Source organism: Heterodontus francisci, chromosome 33, assembly GCF_036365525.1.
Source record: "Heterodontus francisci isolate sHetFra1 chromosome 33, sHetFra1.hap1, whole genome shotgun sequence".
In the NCBI taxonomy this organism is placed as follows: Eukaryota; Metazoa; Chordata; class Chondrichthyes; order Heterodontiformes; family Heterodontidae; genus Heterodontus; species Heterodontus francisci.
In genome coordinates this window covers 60259312-60283333 of record NC_090403.1, presented here as the reverse complement: position 1 = coordinate 60283333, position 24022 = coordinate 60259312, and the positions used below count along the sequence as shown (strand labels likewise).

The window sequence follows — 24022 nt, the reverse complement described above, 5'->3', positions numbered from 1 at the left end:
TGGAGCTGTCTCGAGCTCAGTTGCGAGCTGGTTACAGGTACAGAATGAGGGAGGTGCCATGAGCAGCGGAAGGGGGAAAATAGCTCATTACATGGTTGAGGTGAATCCCCAATGCTAATCTCTGACAGAAACAGTGATGTCAGCACACTAATGTTAAACATGGTGATTCAGGAAATACATAAGGACATAAGAAGTAGGAGGCCATTCAGCCCCTCGAGCCTGCTCTACCATTCAGTATGATCATGGCCGATATTCTACCTCAACTCCACTTTCCTGCACTATCCCCATATTCCTTAATTCCTTTAGTGGCCAAAAATCTGATTGATTTCAGCCTTGAATATACTCAAAGACTAAGTTCACAACCCTCTGAGTTAAGAAATTTTTCCTCATCTCAGTCCAAAAAGCTGTCCCTTTATCTTGAGGCTATGCTTCCTAGTTCTCGACTCTTCATCCAGGAGAAATAGACTCTCTGCATCGACCCTCTCAGGCCCCCTCAGGATCTATGCCGACATTGAGAGGAGGGTCACAGCTGACACTAGCCTTCAGTTTTCCAGCTTGTTGGGAGCTTGAAATTCCACTTGGTCCAGAACGGCTCATTAAACTTGGATTAATTACAGAGTGATGCATCCCTAATCACAGGAACCCAGGCTGACCCAATACTCTACATCTAACCTGCCATGTACAGATGGTTGGTGCCCACTCTTAGCACTGAACAGCATTAACCAGTCCTAATCCTCTGGGGAGAAGTTAAACCCACATCAGATAAAGAGCTGGGCACATGTTTCTGTCTTTACAGTGAAGTATTGACAGGTCTGATCAAAGGTGAATTGAATCTCAATTCCCCCCAAACTGAATTACAAAGACTAGAGGTAATGAATTGATTAAAGAATCAATATCAGACATTGCTTTGGGAAACTCAGGTCCGTAAGGCTCTTTGAATGATACAGATGAGAACAAAAAGTATTAGAATCATAAGAATCTGAATAATAACAAATAAGATAGGCCTAATTCTTATCTACATTATAGACCTCTCCCAATGCTCCCAATTTCCCCATGTAGCTACCTCCTTCAATGGTGACCTTATATTGTTGTTGTATCTGCACCAGATAATCCGGAGTATCGATTGCAGCCCCAGAAACATGGGAGGGATGAGATGCTCAAACCTTGTCAGCAGATTTAAAGCCTCAATGAATGTCTGAATGAAAATGGAATGACATTGACTCCTTTTGTGTTTTATCGTATATCCACAGTGGGTGTCCTGCAGACACCCCCACCCCACTATTTGTAAATTGTGTTTCACCAAAAGGTCCCCCCTCCCTTTTTTGTGAGTTCCTTGTGGTGAAATTGCCAGAATCCACACCTTACATAGAAACATAGATAACATAGAAAATAGGAGCAGGAGTAGGACATTCGGCCCTTCGAGCCTGCTCCGCCATTCATTATGATCATGGCTGATCATCCAACTCAGTTCCCTGTTCCCGCTTTCGCCCCATACCCTTTGACCCCTTTAAACCCAAGAGCTATATCTAACTCCTTCTTGAAAACATACAATGTTTTGGCCTCAACTGCTTTCTGTGGTAGTGAATTCCACAGGTTCACCACTCTCTGGATGAAGAAATTTCTCCTCATCTCAGTCCTGAAAGGTTTACCCTGTATCCTTAGACTATGACCCCTGGTTCTGGACTCCCCCACCATCGGGAACATCTTTCCTGCATCTACCCTGTCAAGTCCTGTTAGAATTTTATAGGTTTCTATGAGATCCCCCCTCACTCTTCTGAACTCCAGCGAATATAATCCTAACCGACTCAATCTCTCCTCATATGTCAGTCCTGCCATCCCAGGAATCAGTCTGGTAAACCTTTGCTGCACTCCCTCTATAGCAAGAACATCCTTCCTCAGATAAGGAGACCAAAACTGCACACAATATTCCAGGTGTGGCCTCACCAAGGCCTTGTATAATTGCAGCAAGACATCCCTGCTCCTGTACTCAAATCCTCTCGCTGTGAAGGCCAACATACCATTTGTCTTTTTTACCACCTGTTGGACCTGCATGCTTACCTTCAGCGACTGGTGTACGAGAACACCCAGGTCTCGTTGCATATTCCCCTCTCTCAGTTTATAGCCGTTCAGATAATAATCTGTCTTCCTGTTTTTGCTACCAAAGTGGATAACCTCACATTTATCCACATTATACTGCATCTGCCATGCATTAGCCCGCTCACTCAACTTGTCCAAATCACCCTGAAGCCTCTCTGCATCCTCCTCACAACTCACCCTCCCACCCAGTTTTGTGTCATCTGCAAATTTGGAGATATTACATTTAGTTCCCTCATCTAAATCATTAATATATATTGTGAATATCTGGGGTTCTAGCACCGATCTCTGCGGTACCCCACTAGTCACTGCCTGCCATTCGGAAAAAGACCCATTTATCCCTACTCTTTCTTTCCTGTCCGCCAACCAATTTTCTATCCATCGCAATACACTACCCCCAATCCCATGCGCTTTAATTTTACACGCTAATCTCTTATGTGGGACTTTGTCGAAAGCCTTCTGAAAGTCCAAATAAACCACATCCACTGGCTCTCCCTCATCAACTCTACTAGTTACATCCTTGAAGAATTCTAGTACATTTGTCAAGCATGATTTCCCTTTCGTAAATCCATGCTGACCATGCCTGATTCTACCACTGTTCTCCAAGTGCTCTGCTATAAAATCTTTGATAATGGACTCTAGAATTTTCCCCACTACCGCATCAGGCTGACTGGTCTATAATTCCCTGCTTTCTCTCTACGTTCCTTTTTAAATAGTGGGGTTACATTAGCTACCTTCCAATCTGTAGGAACTGTTCCAGAGTCTATAGAATCTTGGAAGATGACCACCAATGCATCCACTATTTCTAGGGCCACTTCCTTAAGTACTCTGGGATGCAGACCATCAGGCCCTGGGGATTTATCGGCCTTCGATCACATCAATTTCCCCAACACCATTTCTCTACTAATACGGATTTCCTTCAGTTCCTCTCTCTCACTAAGCCCTGTGTTCCCCAACATTTCTGGTATGTTATTTGGGTCCTCCTTTGTGAAGACAGAACCAAAGTATGCATTTAGTTGGTCAGCCATTTCTTTGTTCCCCATAATAAATTCCCCAGTTTCTGACTGTAAGGGACTTACATTTGTCTTGACTTGTTCAACCTATCCAAATCCGTCTGCTCATCCAATCTATATTTGTTAATATTACACACAGTGATGCAAAGAGAATCATAAAATATTGTAGAGAATGCAACAGTGAAATCTAATCCAATCACAAAATTACTGCCATATTGTCAAGAAATCATCCTCTGGACTTAAAAGACCTTCAGCTTCTCTTTTTACTGTTATCCGTGCCGGAGATAATTCCGAGCCTCAATGATCCCATTTTCAGTGTTAATTGAATTTCATTGAGTTCCCTTCAATGTCCCTTAATATTACCTTCGATTGTGGTGATAAGAGTCTTTGTGTTTAACTCTATCCTGATCTTTTTTTATTTAGAGATACAGCACTGAAACAGGCCCTTCGGCCCACCAAGTCTCTGCCAACCATCAACCACCCATTTATACTAATCCTACATTAATCTCATATTCCTACCACATCCCCACAATTCCCCTACCACCAACCTACAGTAGGGGCAATTTACAATGGCCAATTTACCTATCAACCTGCAAGTCTTTGGCTGTGGGAGGAAACCGGAGCACCCGGCGGAAACCCACGCGGTCACAGGGAGTACTTGCAAACTCCACGCAGGCAGTACCCAGAACCGAACCCGGGTCATTGCAGCTGTGAGGCTGCGGTGCTAACCACTGATTATCTCATTAAATTTTATATAATACATTGGTTTCTCTGGGGAGTTAGTGTCTGTGCTTTGATTAAAAGGTTTGAATCAGTAGTGTGACAGTAAATGTTCTCACTAGTCTGCTGCAGTTAACCATCTGTGGAGAGAGAAGCAGAGTTAATGTTTCAGGTCAGTCACCCTTCTTCAGAACTGGCAAATGTTAGAAATTTAAAGGTTTTAAGCAAGTAAAGTGGGGGTGGGGCAAGAGATAACAAAGGAGAAGGTGTAGATAGGAACAAGGCCACAGAATAGCTGACCAGAAGGTCATGGAGCAAAGGCAAACAATATGTTAATAGTGCGTTGAAAGACAAAGCATTAGTACAGATAGGGTGTTAACGGACTGAAAATTGAACAGCAGCAAGTACAAACATGAAAAAAAAACAGTGGGTAAGCAAACTGAACAAACTAAGATGAAATAAAATAAAACAAACACAAAAAAAAGAAAAAAGAAAATGTAATTAAAAATAAAAGTAAAACAGGGGGGCCCGGCATGCTCTGAAATTATTGAACTCCATGTTCAGTCCGGCAGGCTGTAATGTGCCCTAACAGTAAATGAGATGCTGTTCCTCGAGCTTGCGTTGATGTTCACTGGAACACTACAGAATTCCCAGGACAGAGATGAGAGCAGGGGGGAGTGTTGAAATGGCAAGCAACCAGAAGCTCGGGATCCTGCTTGCGGACTGAGCGGAGGTGTTCTGCAAAGTGGTCACCCAGTCTGCGTTTGGTCTCCCCAATGTAGAGGAGACCACACTGTGAGCAGCGAATACAGTATACTACATTGAAAGAAGTACAAGTAAATCGCTGCTTCACCTGAAAGGAGTGTTTGGGGTCTTGGATAGTGAGGAGAGAGGAGGTAAAAGAGCAGGTATTACACCTCCTGCGATTGCAAGGGAAGGTGCCATGGGAACCTCTCGACACCTCCATCCCCCACCAGGATGCTTTAAGGGCTCTCCGCTTCTTCCTTCTGGTTGCTTGCCATTTCAACACTCCCCCCTGCTCTCATCTCTGTCCTGGGAATTCTGTAGTGTTCCAGTGAACATCAACGCAAGCTCGAGGAACAGCATCTCATTTACTGTTAGGGCACATTACAGCCTGCCGGACTGAACATGGAGTTCAATAATTTCAGAGCATGCCGGGCCCCCCTGTTTTACTTTTATTTTTAATTACATTTTCTTTTTTCTTTTTTTTGTGTTTGTTTTATTTTATTTCATCTTAGTTTGTTCAGTTTGCTTACCCACTGTTTTTTTTCATGTTTGTACTTGCGGCTGTTCAGTTTTCAGTCCGTTAACACCCTATCTGTACTGATGAACAAAGAACAAAGAACAGTACAGCACAGGAACAGGCCATTCGGCCCTCCAAGCCTGCGCCGATCTTGATGCCTGCCGAAACTAAAACCTTCTGCACTTCCGGGGACGTATCCCTCTATTCCCTTCCTATTCATGTATTTGTCAAGATGTCTCTTAAACGTCGCTATCGTATCTGCTTCCATCACCTCTCCCGGCAGCAAGTTCCAGGCACTCACCACCCTCTGTGTAAAGAACTTGCCTCGCACATCCCCTCTAAACTTTGCCCCTCACACCTTAAACCTATGTCCCCTAGTAACTGACTCTTCCACCCTGGGAAAAAGCTTCTGACTATCCACTCTGTCCATGCCGCTCATAACTTTGTAAACCTCTATCATGTCGCCCCTCCACCTCCGTCATTCCAGTGAAAACAATCCGAGTTTTTCCAACCTCTCCTCATAGCTAATGCCCTCCAGACCAGGCAACATCCTGGTAAACCTCTTCTGTACCCTCTCCAAAGCCTCCATGTCCTTCTGGTAGTGTGGCGACCAGAATTGCACGCAATATTGTAAGTGTGGCAATGTCTTTGTCTTTCACCACACCATTAACATATGATTTGCCTTTGCTCCATGACCTTCTGGTCTGCTATTCTGTGACCTTGTCCTATCTACACCTTCTCCTTTTGTTATCTCTTGCCCCACCCCTGTTTTACTTGCTTATAACCTTTTATATTTCTAATATTTACCAGTTCTGAAGAAGGGTCACTGACCCGAAATGTTAACTCTGCTTCTCTCTCCACAGATGCTGCCAGACCTGCTGAGTATTTCCAGCATTTCTTGTTTTTATTTCAGATTTCCAGCATCCGCAGTATTTTGCTTTTATTATGCTACAGTTAACCATTCCTTGCTGTGATGTTGTCAGCATGTCTGAGACCCGTTCTTCAGTCTGCCTCCATCAAGCGTTCTGCAAACTGTATATCTCACATTGCATTCCAAGGTCACGCCACAAACAACATCAGATACAAGGCATTCCTGTGCTTCCAGACTGCCTTATCTAGAGATCAGGAGTGCTCTGTGACCGCCAAGAACCTGAGATCCATTCAGTGTCCCAACTGTCCGTTGCACCCAGTTCAGCTCACAGCACTGAGAACAATCAAACTTGCAGTCTGTCCAGCGACACTGCTTTGTGACTTCACATGGGGCCCCGGACCAGAGAGAGAGAGAGATGGGGTATAGATGGGGGGGGGGGGGGGGGGGGGGGGGGAGAGAGAGAGAGAAATGGGGTATAGATGGGGGGAGAGAGAGAGAGAGATGGGGTATAGATGGGGGGAGAGAGAGAGAGAGATGGGGTATAGATGGGGGGGGGGGAGAGAGAGAGAGAGATGGGGTATAGATGGGGGGGAGGGAGAGAGAGAGAGAGAGAAATGGGGTATAGATGGGGGGAGAGAGAGAGAGAGATGGGGTATAGATGGGGGGGGAGAGAGAGAGAGAGAGAAATGGGGTATAGATGGGGGGGGGAGAGAGAGAGAGAGAGAAATGGGGTATAGATGGGGGGGGGGAGAGAGAGAGAGAAATGGGGTATAGATGGGGGGAGAGAGAGAGAGAGAGAGATGGGGTATAGATGGGAGAGAGAGAGAGAGATGGGGTATAGATGGGGGGAAAGAGAGAGAGATGGGGTATAGATGGGGGGGGGCGAGAGAGAGAGAGAGATGGGGTATAGATGGGGGGAGAGAGAGAGATGGGGTATAGATGGGGGGAGAGAGAGAGAGATGGGGTATAGATGGGGGGGGGGAGAGAGAGAGAGAGAAATGGGGTATAGATGGGGGAGAGAGAGAGATGGGGTATAGATGGGGGAGAGAGAGAGATGGGGTATAGATGGGGGGAGAGAGAGAGAGAGAGAGAGATCGGGTATAGATGGGGGGAGAGAGAGAGAGATGGGGTATAGATGGGGGGAGAGAGAGAGAGATGGGGTACAGATGGGGGGAGAGAGAGATGGGGTATAGATGGGGGGAGAGAGGGAGAGAGAGATGGGGTATAGATGGGGGGAGAGAGAGAGAGATGGGGTACAGATGGGGGGAGAGAGAGATGGGGTATAGATGGGGGGAGAGAGGGAGAGAGAGATGGGGTATAGATGGGGGGAGAGAGAGAGAGAGAGATGGGGTACAGACGGGAGGAGAGAGAGAGAGAGAGATGGGGTATAGACGGGGGGAGAGAGAGAGATGGGGTATAGACGGGGGAGAGAGAGCGAGAGATGGGGTATAGACGGGCGGAGAGAGAGCGCGAGAGATGGGGTATAGACGGGGGGAGAGAGAGAGCGAGAGATGGGGTATAGACGGGGGGAGAGAGAGAGAGAGGGGGGGTATAGATGGGGGGAGAGAGAGAGAGAGAGAGAGAGAGGGGGTATAGACGGGGGGAGAGAGAGAGAGAGAAAGAGAGATGGGGTATAGACGGGGGGAGAGAGAGAGATGGGGTATAGACGGGGGGAGAGAGAGAGAGAGAGATGGGGTATAGACGGGGGGAGAGAGAGAAATGGGATATAGACGGGGAGAGAGAGAGAGAGAGATAGATGGGGTCTAGACGGGGAGAGAGAGAGAGAGAGGGAGATGGGGTATAGACGGGGAGAGAGAGAGATGGGGTATAGACGGGGAGAGAGAGAGAGAGAGATAGATGGGGTCTAGACGGGGAGAGAGAGAGAGAGAGGGAGATGGGGTATAGACGGGGAGAGAGAGAGAGTGATGGGATATAGACGGGGGAGAGAGAGAGAGAGATGGGGTATAGATGGGGGGGGGCGAGAGAGAGAGAGAGATGGGGTATAAATGGGGGAAGAGAGAGAGAGAGATGGGGTATAGATGGGGGGGGAGAGAGAGAGAGAGAGAAATGGGGTATAGATGGGGGAGAGAGAGAGAGATGGGGTATAGATGGGGGGAGAGAGAGAGAGAGAGAGAGATCGGGTATAGATGGGGGGAGAGAGAGAGAGATGGGGTATAGATGGGGGGAGAGAGAGAGAGATGGGGTACAGATGGGGGGAGAGAGAGATGGGGTATAGATGGGGGGAGAGAGGGAGAGAGAGATGGGGTATAGATGGGGGGAGAGAGAGAGAGAGAGATGGGGTACAGACGGGGGGAGAGAGAGAGAGAGAGATGGGGTATAGACGGGGGGAGAGAGAGAGAGATGGGGTATAGACGGGGGGAGAGAGAGCGAGAGATGGGGTATAGACGGGCGGAGAGAGAGCGCGAGAGATGGGGTATAGACGGGGGGAGAGAGAGAGCGAGAGATGGGGTATAGACGGGGGGAGAGAGAGAGAGAGAGGGGGTATAGACGGGGGGAGAGAGAAAGAGAGAAAGAGAGATGGGGTATAGACGGGGGGAGAGAGAGAGATGGGGTATAGACGGGGAGAGAGAGAGAGAGAGAGATGGGGTATAGACGGGGGGAGAGAGAGCGATGGGGTATAGACGGGGGGAGAGAGAGCGATGGGGTATAGACAGGGGGAGAGAGAGAAATGGGATATAGACGGGGAGAGAGAGAGATGGGGTATAGACGGGGAGAGAGAGAGAGAGAGAGATAGATGGGGTCTAGACGGGGAGAGAGGGAGATGGGGTATAGACGGGGAGAGAGAGAGAGTGATGGGATATAGACGGGGGAGAGAGAGAGAGAGATGGGGTATAGACAGGGGGGTGAGAGAGAGAGATGGGGTATAGACGGGGGTGTGAGAGAGAGAGAGAGATGGGGTATAGACAGGGAGAGAGAGAGAGAGAGATGGGGTATAGACTGGGGGAGAGAGAGAGATGGGGTTTAGACCGGGGGAGAGAGAGAGAGATGGGGTGTAGACCGGGGGAGAGAGAGAGATGGGGTATAGACGGGGGGAGAGAGAGAGATGGGGTATAGACGGGGGGAGAGAGAGATGGGGTATAGATGGGGGGGGGAGAGAGAGAGAGAGATGGGGTATAGATGGGGGGGGAGAGAGAGAGAGATAGGGTATAGATGGGGGGGAGAGAGAGAGATGGGGTAGAGAGAGAGGGGCAGTGAGGGAGAGACTGGTGGGGGGAGACGGGAGAGATGGGGTAGAGAGAGAGAGGCAGCGAGGGGAGACGGGAGAGAGAGGGAGATTCGGGATGAGTGAGAGAGTTGGAGTGAGGGAGAGAGATGCGGGTGTGAGTCGTGGGGAGCGAAAGCGTCAGGGGAGTGAAAGAGAGAGAGATGCAATGAGAGAGAGATGCAATGAGAGAGAGATGGAATGAGAGAGAGATGGAATGAGAGAGAGACGGGGAGTGAGGGTTAGAGATGGTGAGAGAGAGAGAGGGAGGGAGTGTGACAGACAAAGAAGCTGAGGGTCTGATTATGGGATTTGTTGACATTCTGTCTCAGGTGAGAACAGAAATGGTTTAAGGTAGTGACTCGGTCACTAACAGAATTGCTGGTTAGTGATCTGTGATGTTGCCATGTTTTAGAACAATCTATCAGCAGATGTGGAATTCTACAGCAGCTACTGAGATCCTATTCCAGATGTGTGTATATTTGCTGATCATGGTGGGATTAATGCCTCTGTTTTACAGAGTGTGATTTTATCAATGATGAGATCTTCACTGCGCTTGTCCGTGGCCTCAGTCGGGAGTCGGATGATGAGGGTAGGTCACAGGCTGCCACTCGGAGCAATAGCAGACAGAATATGAAACGAGGACAGGATGAATCCCACTCTAGTAATCAGACCATTGAGGATGGTGAGTCTTAGCACTGACCTCTCCTGATGGGAGGCTTGTTTTATTCATTTTTGGGATTGTGGGCATTGCTGGCTAGGTCAGCATTTCTTGCCCATCCCTAATTGCCCTTGAGAAGGTGGTGGTGAGCTGCCTTCTTGAACCGCTGCAGTCCATGTGGGGTACGTACACCCACAGTGCTATTAGGAAGGGAGTTCCAGGATTTTGGCCCAGTGACAGTGAAGAGACGGTTGTTTTTTCCTGAAAATAATGCAGAGCTGCTTGAACCCAGAGGGGCTGCTGTGAGGGACGTTGGGGGTCTTGTCGGGGAGTGTATTGAACAGCTGGTTCTTGATTGAGTGACACTTTGCTGCATCTTGGCTTGTACTCAGGTGGTCATAATCAAATTGCTGTTTGTTGGATCTTGCTGTGTTTAAATTTCTATTGGCCCTGATTCTGGCCTGGTCCTGCTGCCCAGAGGGACTGACTGCTGTAACCAGTCGGACAGCTGGATATTTACAGGGAGGTAGTGAGTTAGTTGGGAGGGGAGGAGAATCTGGAAATCACAGGAATGCGGAGGGTCTGACACCCTCATTATCATTTTCTTCATCAGTTCCCACCTGGCCAGATTGCCGAGTGGGAAAACCAGCTGCAAAGGCATTTGGCCCAGGTTCATGTCCTGGGAACATGGGTTCAAATCCAACCATGGCAGCTGGTCTAATTTAAATTCAATTAATTAATTAAAATCTGGAATTAAAAGCTAGTCTAATGAAACCCTTGTCGATTTGTTGTAAAAACCCCATCTGGTTCACTAATGTCTTTTAGAGAAGGAAATCTGCTGTCCCTACCTGGTCTGGCCTACATGTGACTCCAGACCCACAGCAATGTGGTTAACTCTTACATGCCCTCTGAAATAACCTAGCAAGACACTCAGTTCAAGGACAATTGGAGATGGGCAATAAATACTGGCCTTGCCAGCAATGCCCACATGCAATTAAAAAAATTAAAAAAGAGGCACAACCGAGGACCCAGCAATTGGGAGAGAGAGAAAAAGAGAGAGAGAGAAAGGCCAGGAGTTGGAAGGTGATCGGCATGCCATGGGGTGGGAGTGGGGGGGTGCAGGCACGTGGAGATTGGGACAGGGAGTCTCACAGCCTGCTGATTGGGGTCTGTAGGGGGTCAGGAGTCAACTGATCGGCAGAATCAGTGGAGGGAGGCCAAAGGCTAGTTTCAGAAATGGGGGCAACACTCAAGGTCTTCCTGACCCACAAGCAAGGCTGGAAAGGACGTTTCCCTAATGGATCCACTGTCCATTTCCATTTCACTCCCAGGTTTATTGAGTCCTGGGATCCCGTTAAATTTCTCTCAACTGCACTGTGGGAGCATCATTTAAATATTATAATGAGGTTTTTCCTTCCCTCGAGAGTGGAGTTCAGACTTCGTAAACCACCCCACCTGACCTTTGGGGGTGGGGGATGTTAATACTGACCCCATATTTGGCCTGTTATCTACAGAATAATTACAATTAAAATTCACTTAATCAGTTTTGCAGTCTGGTCTGACTGGCTCTGGTTGCCTCTGGCTTAGTCTGGTCTAAGTCACCTGGGCTGGATGAAATGTACTCTAGGCTGTTAAAAGAAGCAAGAAAGGAAATAGCGAAAGATCTGACCATCATTTTCCGGTCCTCACTGGATACAGGTGTGGTGCCGGAGGATCGGAGAACTTCTAACATTGTACCTCTGTTTAAAAAGGGAGCAAATAATTACAGGCCAGTCAGTCTAACCTCAGTCGTGGGCAAATTATTGGAATCTATTCTGAGAGACAGGATAAACTGTCACTTAGAAAGTCACAGGTTAATCAAGGATAGTCAGCATGGATTTGTTAAGGGAAGATCTTGTTTGACCAACTTGATCAAATTTCTTTGAAGAAGTAACAAGGAAGATAGATGATTGTAGTACAGTTGATATGGTCTACATGGATTTTAGCAAGACTTTTGACAAGGTCCCACATGGCAGACTGGTTTAAAAAAAAATCCCATGGGATCCAGGGAAATGCAGCAAGGTAGATACAAACTTGGCTCAGTGGCAGGAAACAAAGGGTAATTGTTGACTGCTGTTTTAGCAACTGGAGGGCTGTTTCCAGTGGCGTTCCACAGGGCTCAGTACTGGGTCCCCTCCTTTTTGTGGTGTATATTAACGATTTGGACATAAGTGTAGGGGGCATGATCAAGAAGTTTGCAGATGACTCAAAGATTGGCCGTGTGGTAGATAGTGAGGAGGATAGCTGTAGGCTGCAGGAAGATATTGATGGTCTGGTCAAATGGGCAGAAAAGTGGCAAATGGAGTTCAACCTGGAGAAGTGTGAGGTGATGTATTTGGGGGGGTTAAACAAGGCAAAGGAATACACGATTAATGGGAAAATACTGAGAAGTGTAGAGCAAGTGAGGGACCTTGGAGTGAATGTCCACAGATCCCTGAAGGTAGCAGGACAGGTTGATAAGGTGGTTAAGGAGGCATATGGAATCCTTTCCTTTATTAGCCGAGGTATAGAATAGGGCGGCACAGTGGCGCAGTGGTTAGCACCGCAGCCTCACAGCTCCAGGGACCCAGGTTTGATTCCGGGTACTGCCTGTGTGGAGTTTGCAAGTTCTCCCTGTGTCTGCGTGGGTTTTCTCCGGGTGCTCCGGTTTCCTCCCACAAGCCAAAAGACTTGCAGGTTAATAGGTAAATTGGCCATTATAAATTGTCACTAGTATAGGTAGGTGGTAGGGAAATATAGGGACAGGTGGGGATGTTTGGTAGGAATATGGGATTAGTGTAGGCTTAGTATAAATGGGTGGTTGATGTTCGGCACAGACTCGGTGGGCCGAAGGGCCTGTTTAAGTGCTGTATCTCTAATCACAAGATCAGGGAGGTTATGCTGGAACTGTATAACTCATTGGTTAGGTCACAACTTGAGTACTGTGTGCAGTTCTAGTCACCTCATTACAGAAAGGATGTAATTGCACTAGAGAGGGTACAGAGGAGATTTACGAGGATGTTGCCAGGACTGGAAAAATGCAGCTATGAGAAAGATTGGATAGACTGGGGTTGTTCTCCTTGGAACAGAGAAGGCTGAGAGGAGATCTGATTGAAATGTACAAAATTTTGAGGGGCCTGGATAGAGTGGAGGTGAAGGGTCTATTCACCGTAGCAGAGAGGTCAGTGACGAGGGGGCATAGGTTTAAAGTGATTGGTCGAAAAATTTAGAGGGGGGATGAGGGAAAAGCTTTTTCACCTAGAGGGTGATGATGGTCTGGAACTCACTGCCTGAAAGGGTAGTTGAGGCAGAAACCCTCAACTCATTCAAAAGGAGTCTGGATATGCACCTCAAGTGCCATAATCTGCAGGGCTCCGGACCAAATGCTGGAAGGTGGGATTAGAATAGGTGGATCGTTTTTCAGCCAGCACAGACACAGTGGACCAAGTGGACTCTTTCTGTGCCTTAAACTTCCTATGATTCTATTCTGTGCTTGGGTCTGACTGTCTCTAGCTTGGTCTGGTTGGGTCTGGCCTGACTCAGCTCCTTTAACCTTGTTCTAACTGGATATTGCAGGGACTGAGGAGAGGCCAATCAGGAGGCTCCCACCAGATAAGATCTTCAAAGCAATTGCCATGATGTTCCCAGACAGGGGCTCATCGAAGGACCTGAGAGAGAAGTGAGTTGAACACCTCCCCACTCATCGCCCCCTCCCCTGCACCCCCCGTTCCCACCCCCCTCCCGGCTCCCTAGATCACAGCGAGGGCCAAGCTGACCAGTGACATTTGCTGTTTCTGTTTTGCAGGTACTGGGAGCTGACTAAACTCTGTGACCCCTCGGCGCTGCCCCCTGAATGCACTCCGAACATTGATGGACCAAATGCTAAATCTGTACAGCGTAAGAAGTCCCTGCATTCCTTCCACACCCTCTTCTGCAGACGCTGTTTCAAGTACGACTGTTTCTTGCACCGTGAGTACCTTTCGAGGTATTATCGAATTATTTTTTGTACAGACTAATCTGCATGGCATCCCTGGGGAGGAGTTCCTCCTCTTAGGTATATGTCAGACAGGGGAGAATTCCCATTGGGAATCCCATTGGTGGCAGTAGTGATGCTGGGGGTGGTGGGTGGTGAAGTGAGGTGGGAGGTGTCAAATAAACAATACTTGAATGGCACAAAAACTGAAGCACTGAAGACTAGCAGGAAAAAACTGAAGAAAAATGAGTTAAGCAGCAGCAAACTGTTTCCCATTTTACTGTCACATCCTTTCCCTGACCGTCCAAGATGATTCCCTGCCACCTTGTGATTCTGGTCCAACACGCAGACTCACCTCAGGTCAGTCACAACCGAGGGCGACAGCCATTGTCCCAGTAAACATGGCCTGTGAGTATACGTGAGTCTTTGTTTTCCTTTGTGAACTTGTGTCTGTGTGTGTGCAGTTTTACTGACCAGAGAGTTCACACAGAGTGTGAATCAGAGTGCATCGTAACAGACTGTAACAATGGAAATTTGGTGAGAGCAGGAATTCTGTGAATGGATGAGGAAGCTGCTTTTCTGCTCCAATACTTGTGGTTTATGTAAGCTTCAGGCTGTGAGTGTTTCAATGCTTTAGTGAAATTTAGTGTGTGGAAAAAGCAAAAAAATTTATAAGGAACTAAATTATAGATAAAAATAACCTAGACTAAGATATGGCAAATCAAGTTATCTGTCTGGATTGCAATATGTGGGAGTTTGTGGGTAGTGAGATTGTTCTGAGTGAACGCTCTGCAGGACATGTCTCCATCTTGAATCCCTCCAACTCATTGAGCTGGGGTGTGAGTTGGGGACATACCGACACATGAGGGGGTAGAAGTACCTGGACAGTTTACTCCAGACCTCGGTTATACCTTGTAGAGGTTTACAGGTTCAGAACAGGGTTGATCTGACTGATAGTGTACAGAGTAAGGGGAACCCAGGTGCGATAGAACATGGCTACCCGATGGGACCCGACAGCATGTGTCAGGTTCGGGTAGGGTCGCTCTCCCGGGTCCGGCACTTGGGCTCGGCTCGGGCCAGGTCGGACACAGTGAGAGCCAGGACATCAAGGCGGGAAACATTCCACACTAGTCTGCAGTGAGCGATTTCATCCAAGGTAGAGCACAACCTCTTCACTAAAGTTGATTATATTCTGGTGGTCGGGTCGGGCGCGGGAACAAATGAAAAGTCTCGGGCCGGGTCAGGCTCGGGTCAGGTTTAATTTCCAGACTCGAGCCGGCCTTTACGAGGAGCCATGGAAACTGATCATATCCAACAAGTACAATGTCGTTCCTACCCGTGAGGATAAGGATAAAGATTGTCAGAAGGGCAGCCAGTAGATGAACCATAGCATCTTGGAAAAGGAAGTGTGGAAAGGCTGATGTGGGGATAATTGGGGGGATAGTTAGCATCATTTATAAGCAGGATTGAGAGTCCTGTTTGGTATGTTGTCTGCCTGGGGGTGGGGGGGGGGTGTTGAGGGACATCTGGAATCTGCCAAATGGCTTACTCCTGCTCCTAATTCATATGTTCGTATACGAACTAGGAGATCAGGATTAGGCCACTCGGCCCCTCGAGCCTGCTCCACCATTCAATGAGTTCATGGCTGAACTGATTACTCCACATTTCCACCTACCCCCGATAACCTTTCACCCCCTTGCTCATCAAGAATCTATCTACCTCTGCCTTAAAAATATTCAAAGACTCTGCTTCCACTGCCTTTTGAGGAAGAGAGTTCCAAAGTCTCACAACCCTCTGAGAGAAAAATTTTCGCCTCATCTCTATCTTATCTTATCCTTGGATAACGCGGGATATTGTGAGCCTAGTCAAAAAGAAAAAGGAAGAATTCGTAAGGGCTGGAAGGCTAGGAACAGATGAATCCCTTGAGGAATATAAAGACAGTAGAAAGGAACTTAAGCAAGGAGTCAGGAGGGCTAAAAGGGGTCATGAAAAGTCATTGGCAAACAGGATTAAGGATAATCCCAAGGCTTTTTATACATATATAAAGAGCAAGAGGGTAATTAGGGAAATGGTTGGCCCGCTCAAGGACAGAGATGGGAATCTATGTGTGGAGCCAGAGGAAATGGGCGGGGTACTAAATGGGTACTTTGCATCAGTATTCACCAAAGAGAAGGACTTGGTGGATGATGAGCCTAGGGAAGGGAGTGTAGATAGTCTCAGTCATCTCATTATCAAAAAGGAGGAGGTGTTGGGTGTCTTGCAAAGCGTTAAGGTAGATAAGTCCCCAGGGCCTGATAGGATCTACCCCAGAATACTAAGGGAGGCAAGGGAAGAAATTGCTGGGGCCTTGACAGAAATCTTTGCATCCTCATTGGCTACAGGTGAGGTCCCAGAGGACTGGAGAATAGCCAATGTTGATCCTTTGTTTAAGAAGGGTAGCAAGGATAATCCAGGAAATTATAGGCCGGTGAGCCTTACGTCAGTGGTAGGGAAATTATTAGAGAGGATTCGCCGGGACAGGATTTATTCCCATTTGGAAACAAACAAACTTATGAGCGAGAGGCAGCATGGTTTTGTGAAGGGGAGGTCGTGTCTCACTAATTTGATTGAGTTTTTTGAGGAAGTGACAAAGATGATTGATGAAGGAAGGGCAGTGGATGTTATCTATATGGACTTCAGTAAAGCCTTTGACAAGGTTCCACATGGCAGACTGGTACAAAAGGTGAAGTCACACGGGATCAGAGGTGAGCTGGCAAGATGGATACAGAACTGGCTCAGTCATAGAAGACAGAGGGTAGCAGTGGAAGGGTGCTTTTCTGAATGGAGGGATGTGACTAGTGGTGTTCCGCAGGGATCAGTGCTGGGACCTTTGCTCTTTGTAGTATATATAAATGATTTGGAGGAAAATGTAGCTGGTCTGATTAGTAAGTTTGCGGACGACACAAAGGTTGGTGGAGTTGCGGATAGTGATGAGGATTGTCAGAGGATACAGCAGGATATCGATCGGTTGGAGACTTGGGCGGAGAAATGCAGATGGAGTTTAATCCTGACAAATGTGAGGTAATGCATTTTGGAAGATCTAATGCAGGTGGGAAGTATACAGTAAATGGCAGAACCCTTAGGAGTATTGACAGGCAGAGAGATCTGGGCGTAAAGGTCCACAGGTCACTGAAAGTGGCAACGCAGGTGGATAAGGTAGTCAAGAAGGCATACGGCATGCTTGCCTTCATCGGTTGGGGCATAGAGTATAAAAATAGGCAAGTCATGCTGCAACTGTACAGAACTTTAGTTCAGCCACACTTAGAATTTTGCGTGCAATTCTGGTCGCCACACTACCAGAAGGATGTGGAGGCTTTGGAGAGGGTACAGAAGAGGTTTACCAGGATGTTGCCTGGTCTGGAGGGCATTAGCTATGAGGAGAGGTTGGATAAACTCGGATTGTTTTCACTGGAACGACGGAGGTGGAGGGGTGACATGATAGAGGTTTACAAAGTTATGAGTGGCTTGGACAGAGTGGATAGTCAGAAGCTTTTTCCCAGGGTGGAAGAGTCAGTTACAAGGGGACATAGGTTTAAGGTGAGAGGGGCAAAGTTTAGAGGGGATGTGCGAGGCAAGTTTTTTACACAGAGGGTGGTGAGTGCCTGGAACTTGCTGCCGGGGGAGGTGGTGGAAGCAGGTACGATAATGACGTTTCAGAGGCATCTTGACAAATACATGAATAGGATGGGAATAGAGGGATACGGACCCCGGAAGTGCAGAAGGTTTTAGTTTAGGCAGGCATCAAAATCGGCGCAGGCTTGGAGGGTCGAATGGCCTGTTCCTGTGCTGTACTGTTCTTTGTTCTTTGTTCTTAAATGGGCGACCCCTTATTTTTAAACAGTGACCCCTAGTTCAAGATTCTCCCACAAGGGGAAACATCCTTTCCACATTCACCCTGTCAAGACCCCTCAGGATCTTAATTTTTCAATCAAGTTGCCTCTTACTCTTCTAAACTCCAGCAGATACAAGCCTAGCCTGTCCAATCTTTCCACGTAAGACAGCCTGTCCATTCCAGGTATTAGTCTAGTAAACCTTCTCTGTACTGCCACCAATGCATTTACATCCTTAAATAAGGAGACCAATACTGTACACAGTACTCCAGATGTGGTCTCACCAATGCCCTGTGTAACTGAAGCATAACCTCCCTACTTTTGTATTCAATTCCCCTTGGAATAAACAATAACATTCTATTAGCTTTCCTAATTACATGCTGTACCTGCATACTAACCTTTTGCGATTCAAGCACTAGCACCCAGATCCCTCTGCATCTCCGAGCTCTGCAATCTCTCACCATTTAGATAATATGCTTTTATATTCTTCCTGCCAAAGTGGACAATTCCATACTTTCCCACATTATACTCCATTTGCCAGGTCTTTTCCCACTCATTTAACCTATCTATATCCCTTTGTAGCCTCCTTATGTCCTCTTCACAAGTTACTTTCCTACCTATCTTTGTGTCTAAGTCATTTATATAAACTATAAAAAGTTGAGGCCCCAGCACTGATCCCTGTGGCACACCACTCGTTACATTTTGCCAACCAGAAAATGACCATTTATGCCTATTCTGTTTCCTGTTAGCTAGCCAATCTTCAATCCATGCTAATATGTTACCCCCTACACCATGAGCTTTTATTTTGTGCAATAACCTTTGATGTGGCACATTATCAAATGCCTTCTGGAAATCTAAGTGCAATACATCCACCGGTTCCCCTTTATCCACAGCACATGTAACTCCCTCAAAGAACTCCAATAAATTGGTTAAACATGATTTCCCTTTCACAAAACCATCCAGTCATTGTGATCCATGTTGGGGCCTACAGTATAGGGAACAGTAGGAGAAAGGACCTATTTGGAAACTACAGGGAATTAGGAGTTGAATTAAAGAGAACCTCAAGGGTTATAATTTCTATTATTAACTGAGTCATGTACAAATTGAGGTCGGGATAAACAAGTTCGGGAGGTCAACACATGGCTGAAGAAGTGGTGTGGGAAAGAGGGGTTTCATTTCATGGGATTCTGGTAGCAGTACTGGGACAGGAAGGAACTGTACCATTGAGATGGGCTCCTCCTGAAGTGGGTTGGGACCAGGGTCCCAGCGGAAAAGATAAATCAGGTGGTCACAAAAACTTTAAACTAGTAAATGGGGGGATGGTTCAGCTGGAAAAGGTAGTGTAGATAATAGTTCAAAAACAAGCAGAAGGGAAGAGAGTAACAGTCAGAAATTGTGCTTTAGCCAACACAGGTAAAGGAAAAAAGAAATGATGTAAATAATTAAACAGGAGAGAGAAATGAGAAACATGTCAGTAAAACGTTGGTGCAGAAGGACAGGTCAGGGAGTGTGGCCCAAATAAGCCATCTTTATACAAATGCACGGTGTGTAAGGAACACATTGAATGAATTGCAGACACAAATTCAACTTGGAGGGTGTGACATGGTAGACATTACGAAGATGTATCTGCAACACGGTCGACACTGGGAATTAAATATACCAGGATATAAAATTAACAGGAGGGATAGGGAAAATGGTAGAGGGGGAGGGGTAGTGATTAAGGATGAAAGTACTTTGATGATAGGAGAGGATGTAATGAGATGTAAGCAGGCAGTGGAGACTTTATGGGTAGAATTAAGAAATAGAAAAGCATTTAAGACTGTATTGGTAGTTGTATAGTGGCAGAGTGTATAAATACTGAGATTAAACAAGCATGTAGCAAAGGCAGTGTGGATTTAATGGGGGATTTTAACTTTCCTATCGACTGGGATAAGCAGACTGGCACATGTCAGAAATGTCACGAATTTCTTGAGTGTATCTGGGATAATTGTTTGCGACAATATGTCCTAGAACCAAGAAGGGGACAGGCCATATTAGATATAGTAATGGGGTGCCAATCAGGTGGGCACTAAAGAGAGACAGATCCCTGAACAAGATGGTTTTCATCCTAGACTTTTAGAGGAAGTAGGTGAGAGCATTGCAGGTGCCCTTCTTATAATCTTCCAAATTTTTCTCAGTACAGGAATTGTTGCTTTAAATTGGGAAATTTTGCATGACGCTCCACTATTTAAGAAAGGTGAGAGAGGGAAAATGGAATTATAGACCATTTAGTCTAACTTCTTTGGGAAATTACAAGAGTCTATATTAAGGATAGAGTGAATGAACACTTTGAAAACTTTCAGAGAGAACCAGGATGGATTTGTAAAAGGTAGGATGAATCTGATTGAATGTTTTGAAGATTAAAGTAGTGGACAGGGAAATATCTATGAATGTTATTTATATGGACTTACAGAAGGTATTTAGTAAAGTCCCTCATAAGAGACTGTTATCTAACGTTGAAATCATGGAATTGAAGGCAAATTATTGACCTAGTTAGGAGATTGGCTGAGTGGCAGGAGACAGAGAGTTGGGATAATGGGGGCAAGTACTCTAATTGGCAGGATGTGAATCGTGATATCCTTCAAGGATCTGTGTTGGGGCCTCAACTATTCACTGAATTGGATGAAAATCACCTGGGTCTGGGGATCTGTCTCTCTTTATTTATTTATTTACAGATACAGCACTGAAACAGGCCCTTCGGCCCACCGAGTCTGTGCTGACCATCAACCACCCATTTATACTAATCCTACATTAATCCCATATTCCTACCCCATCCGCACCCACCTACCTACACTAAGGCAAATTGGCCATTACAAAATTGCCCCATCAACCTGCAAGTCTTTGGCTGTGGGAGGAAACCGGAGCACCCGGCGGAAACTCACACGGTCACAGGGAGAACTTGCAAACTCCGCACAGGCAGTGCCCAGAATCGAACCCGGGTCATTGGAGCTGTGAGGCTGCGGTGCTAACCACTGCGCCACTGTGCCACCCTTCAGTGCCATTATTTTCTCTATTACTGTTATTTTGCTTATGTTAATTTTTCTGAGTCTCTGTACCTGATTCAGTATTAGTTTCCTTGGAATATCTGTCCTGCTGACCTTTTCCTCAACTGTAAATAGTGATGCAAAGTAATTATTCAGCATGTCTATCATTTCCTTATTTTCATTGACAATATGACTTTTATCAGTTTTCAATGAGCCCACATTGTTACTCACCCTCCTCTTCCTATATAATTGTAAGACGTTTTTGTGTTGATTTTGATAGGACAGAAAGCCACATAGCCAAGCTTGCTGATGACAGAATGATAGCTGGCTTTGTGTGAAGTATAGATGAAAACATAAAGTTACATAAAAATATCAGGGGAGACGGTGGTGTGGTGGTAATGTCACGGGACTAGTAATTCCGAGGCGTGGGTTAATGCCCTGGGGGCACGGATTCAGATCCCATCATGATAGCTGGTGGAACTTAAATTCAGTTAATTAAAATCTAGAATTGAAAGCTAGTCTCAGTAATGGTACCATTACTATCATTGATTGTCGTCAAAACCCATCTGGGTCACTAATGTCCTTTAGGGAAGGAAATCTGGCCTACATGTGTCTCCAGACCCACAGCAATGTGGTTGATTTTTATGGCCTAGCAAGCCACTCAGTTGTCAAGGGTAATTAGGGATGGGAAACAAATGCTGGCCTTGTCAGTGATGCCCATATCCCAGGAAAGAATAAAAAAAAATAGATTAAGTGAATGGGAAAACTGTGGCAAAAACTTTGGACCTAAAAAGCATAGAACAGGTTACTTTCTAAATGGTGACAAGCTATTTTAGTTTAGTTTAGTTTAGAGATACAGCACTGAAACAGGCCCTTCGGCCCACCGAGTCTGTGCCGACCATCAACCACCAATTTATACTAATCCTACACGAATCCCATATTCCAATAACATCCCCACCGGTCCCTATATATTTCTTTACCACCTACCTATACTAGGGGCAATTTATAATGGCCAATTAACCTATCAACCTGCAAGTCTTTGGCATGTAGGAGGAAACCGGAGCACCCGGAGGAAACCCACGCAGACACAGGGAGAACTTGCAAACTCCGCACAGGCAGTACCCAGAATCGAACCCGGGTCCCTGGAGCTGTGAGGCTGCAGTGCTAACCACTGCGCCACTGTGCCGCCCAAGATTTAGTATTGTGCAGTGAGAAAGGGCTAATTAATAATCTCATTGTAAAGGAGCCTTTAGGGAAGAGTGACCATAATATGATAGAATTTTACATTAAGTTTGAAAGTTCAATCTGAAACTAGGGTCTTAAATCTAAACAAAAGAAACTACGAAGGTATGAGGGACAAGTTGGCTTTGGTAGATTGGGAAATTACATTAAAAGGTATGACGGTAGAAAGGAAATGGCTAGCATTTAAAGAATGAATATATGGCTTGCAACAAATATACATTTCTTTGAGGCACAAAAACCCAGCAGGAAGAGTGATCCAACCGTGGCTAACAAGAGAGGTTAAAGATTGTATTAGATCAAAGGAAGAGGCTTATAAAGTTGCCAAAAAAGTAATAAGCCTGAGGATTGGGAATATTTTAGAATTCAGCAAAGGAGGACCAAGAATCTGATAAAGAAAGTAAACTAGCGAGAAACATAAAAATGGACTATAAAAACTTCTATAGGTATGTAAAAGGAAAATATAAGCAAAGGCAAATGTGGGTCCATTACAGGCAGAGACAGGAGCGTTTATAATGGGGAATAAGGAAATGGCAGAGAAACTAAACAATTACTTTGTCTTCATATGAGAAAATACTAAAAACCAAGAGACTAATGAGAATGGGGAACTGAAATAAATTAGTATTAGTAAAAAAGTAGTACTGGAGAAATTAATGGGACTGAAAGGTGATAAATGACCTGGACCTGATCTACATCCCAGAAAAAGGCGACTGTAGAGATAGTGGATTCATTGGTGGTCGTCATCTTTCAAAATTCAAAAGATTTTGGAGCGGTTCCTGCAGATTGGAAGGTCGCAAATGTCATCCCACTATTTAAGAAAGGAGGGAGAGACAAAACAGGGAACTACAGACCTGTTAGCCTCACATCAGTATGAATTTATGAAAGGGGAATCATGTTTGACAAATGTGTTGGAGTTTTTTGAGGATGTAACTGGCAGAATAGATAAAGGTGAACCAGTGGCTGTGGTGTATTTAGATTTTCATAAGACTATCGATAAGGTTCCACACAAGAGGTTAGGAAACAAAAATAAAGCACATGGGATTGGAGTAATATACTGGCATGGATTGAGAATTGGTTAATGGACATAAAGCAGTGAGTAGTAATAAAGGGGTCATTCCCAGGTTGGCAGGCTGTGACTAGTGGGGTACCACAAGGATCAGCGCTTGGGCCCCATCTGTTCACAATCTATATCAATGATTTGGATGTGGGGACAAAATGTAATGCTTCCAAATTTGCTGATGACACAAAACTAAGTAAAAATGTGAGTTGTTAGGAGGATGCAAAGAGATTACAAGGGGATTTAGACAGGCTAAGTGAGTGGGCAAGAACATGGCAGATGGAATATAATGTGGAAAAATGGGAAGTTATCCACTTTAGTAGGAAAAACCAAAATGCAGAGTGTTTCTTAAATGGTGAGAGATTGGGAAGTGTTGATGTCCAAAGGGACCAGGGTCACTGAAAACTAACATGCAGGTGCAGAAGGCAAATGGTATGTTGGCCTTTATTGTAAGAGGATTTGAGTACAGGAGTAAAGATGTCTTGCTGTAACTATAAAGAGCCTTGGTGAGACTGCAGCTGGAGTATTGTGTACAGTTTTGGTCTCCTTACCTGTGGAAGGGTATACTTGCCATAGAGGGAGTGCAACAGAGGTTCACCAGACTGATTCCTGGGATGGTCGGACTGTCCTATGAGGAAAGATTGAGGAGACTGGGCCTATCTTCTCCAGAGTTTACAGGAATGAGAGGTGATCCCATTGAAACATACTAAATTCATACAGGGCTCGACAGGGTAGATGCAGGAAGGATGTTTCCCCTGGTTGGGTGGCGAGTTTCTAGAACGAAGGGACACAGTCTCAGAGTAAGGGGGAAGCCACTTAAGACTGAGATGAGGAGGAATTTCTTCACTCAGAGGGTGGTGAATCTTTGGAACTCTCTACCCCAGAGGGCTGTGCAGGCTCAGTCATTGAGTATGCTCAAGACAGAGATCGATAGATTTCTAGATATTAAAGATACCAAAAGATATGGGGAGAGTGCAGGAAAATGGCATTGAGGTAG

General features: G+C 45.9%; 1 protein-coding gene across 1 annotated transcript in view; it reads left to right on the top strand.

The window, feature by feature from the left end:
* The first annotated feature begins 159 nt into the window (after positions 1–159).
* ezh1 (enhancer of zeste 1 polycomb repressive complex 2 subunit) overlaps positions 160–24022 on the top strand; it is a 131016-nt gene continuing 107153 nt past the window's right edge. Inside the window, exons 1-4 of the mRNA XM_068013084.1 lie at positions 160–193; positions 9706–9870; positions 13441–13543; positions 13670–13833. Of these exons, the coding sequence (XP_067869185.1) occupies positions 160–193; positions 9706–9870; positions 13441–13543; positions 13670–13833 (466 nt within the window). The remainder of the gene's footprint in view (positions 194–9705; positions 9871–13440; positions 13544–13669; positions 13834–24022) is intronic.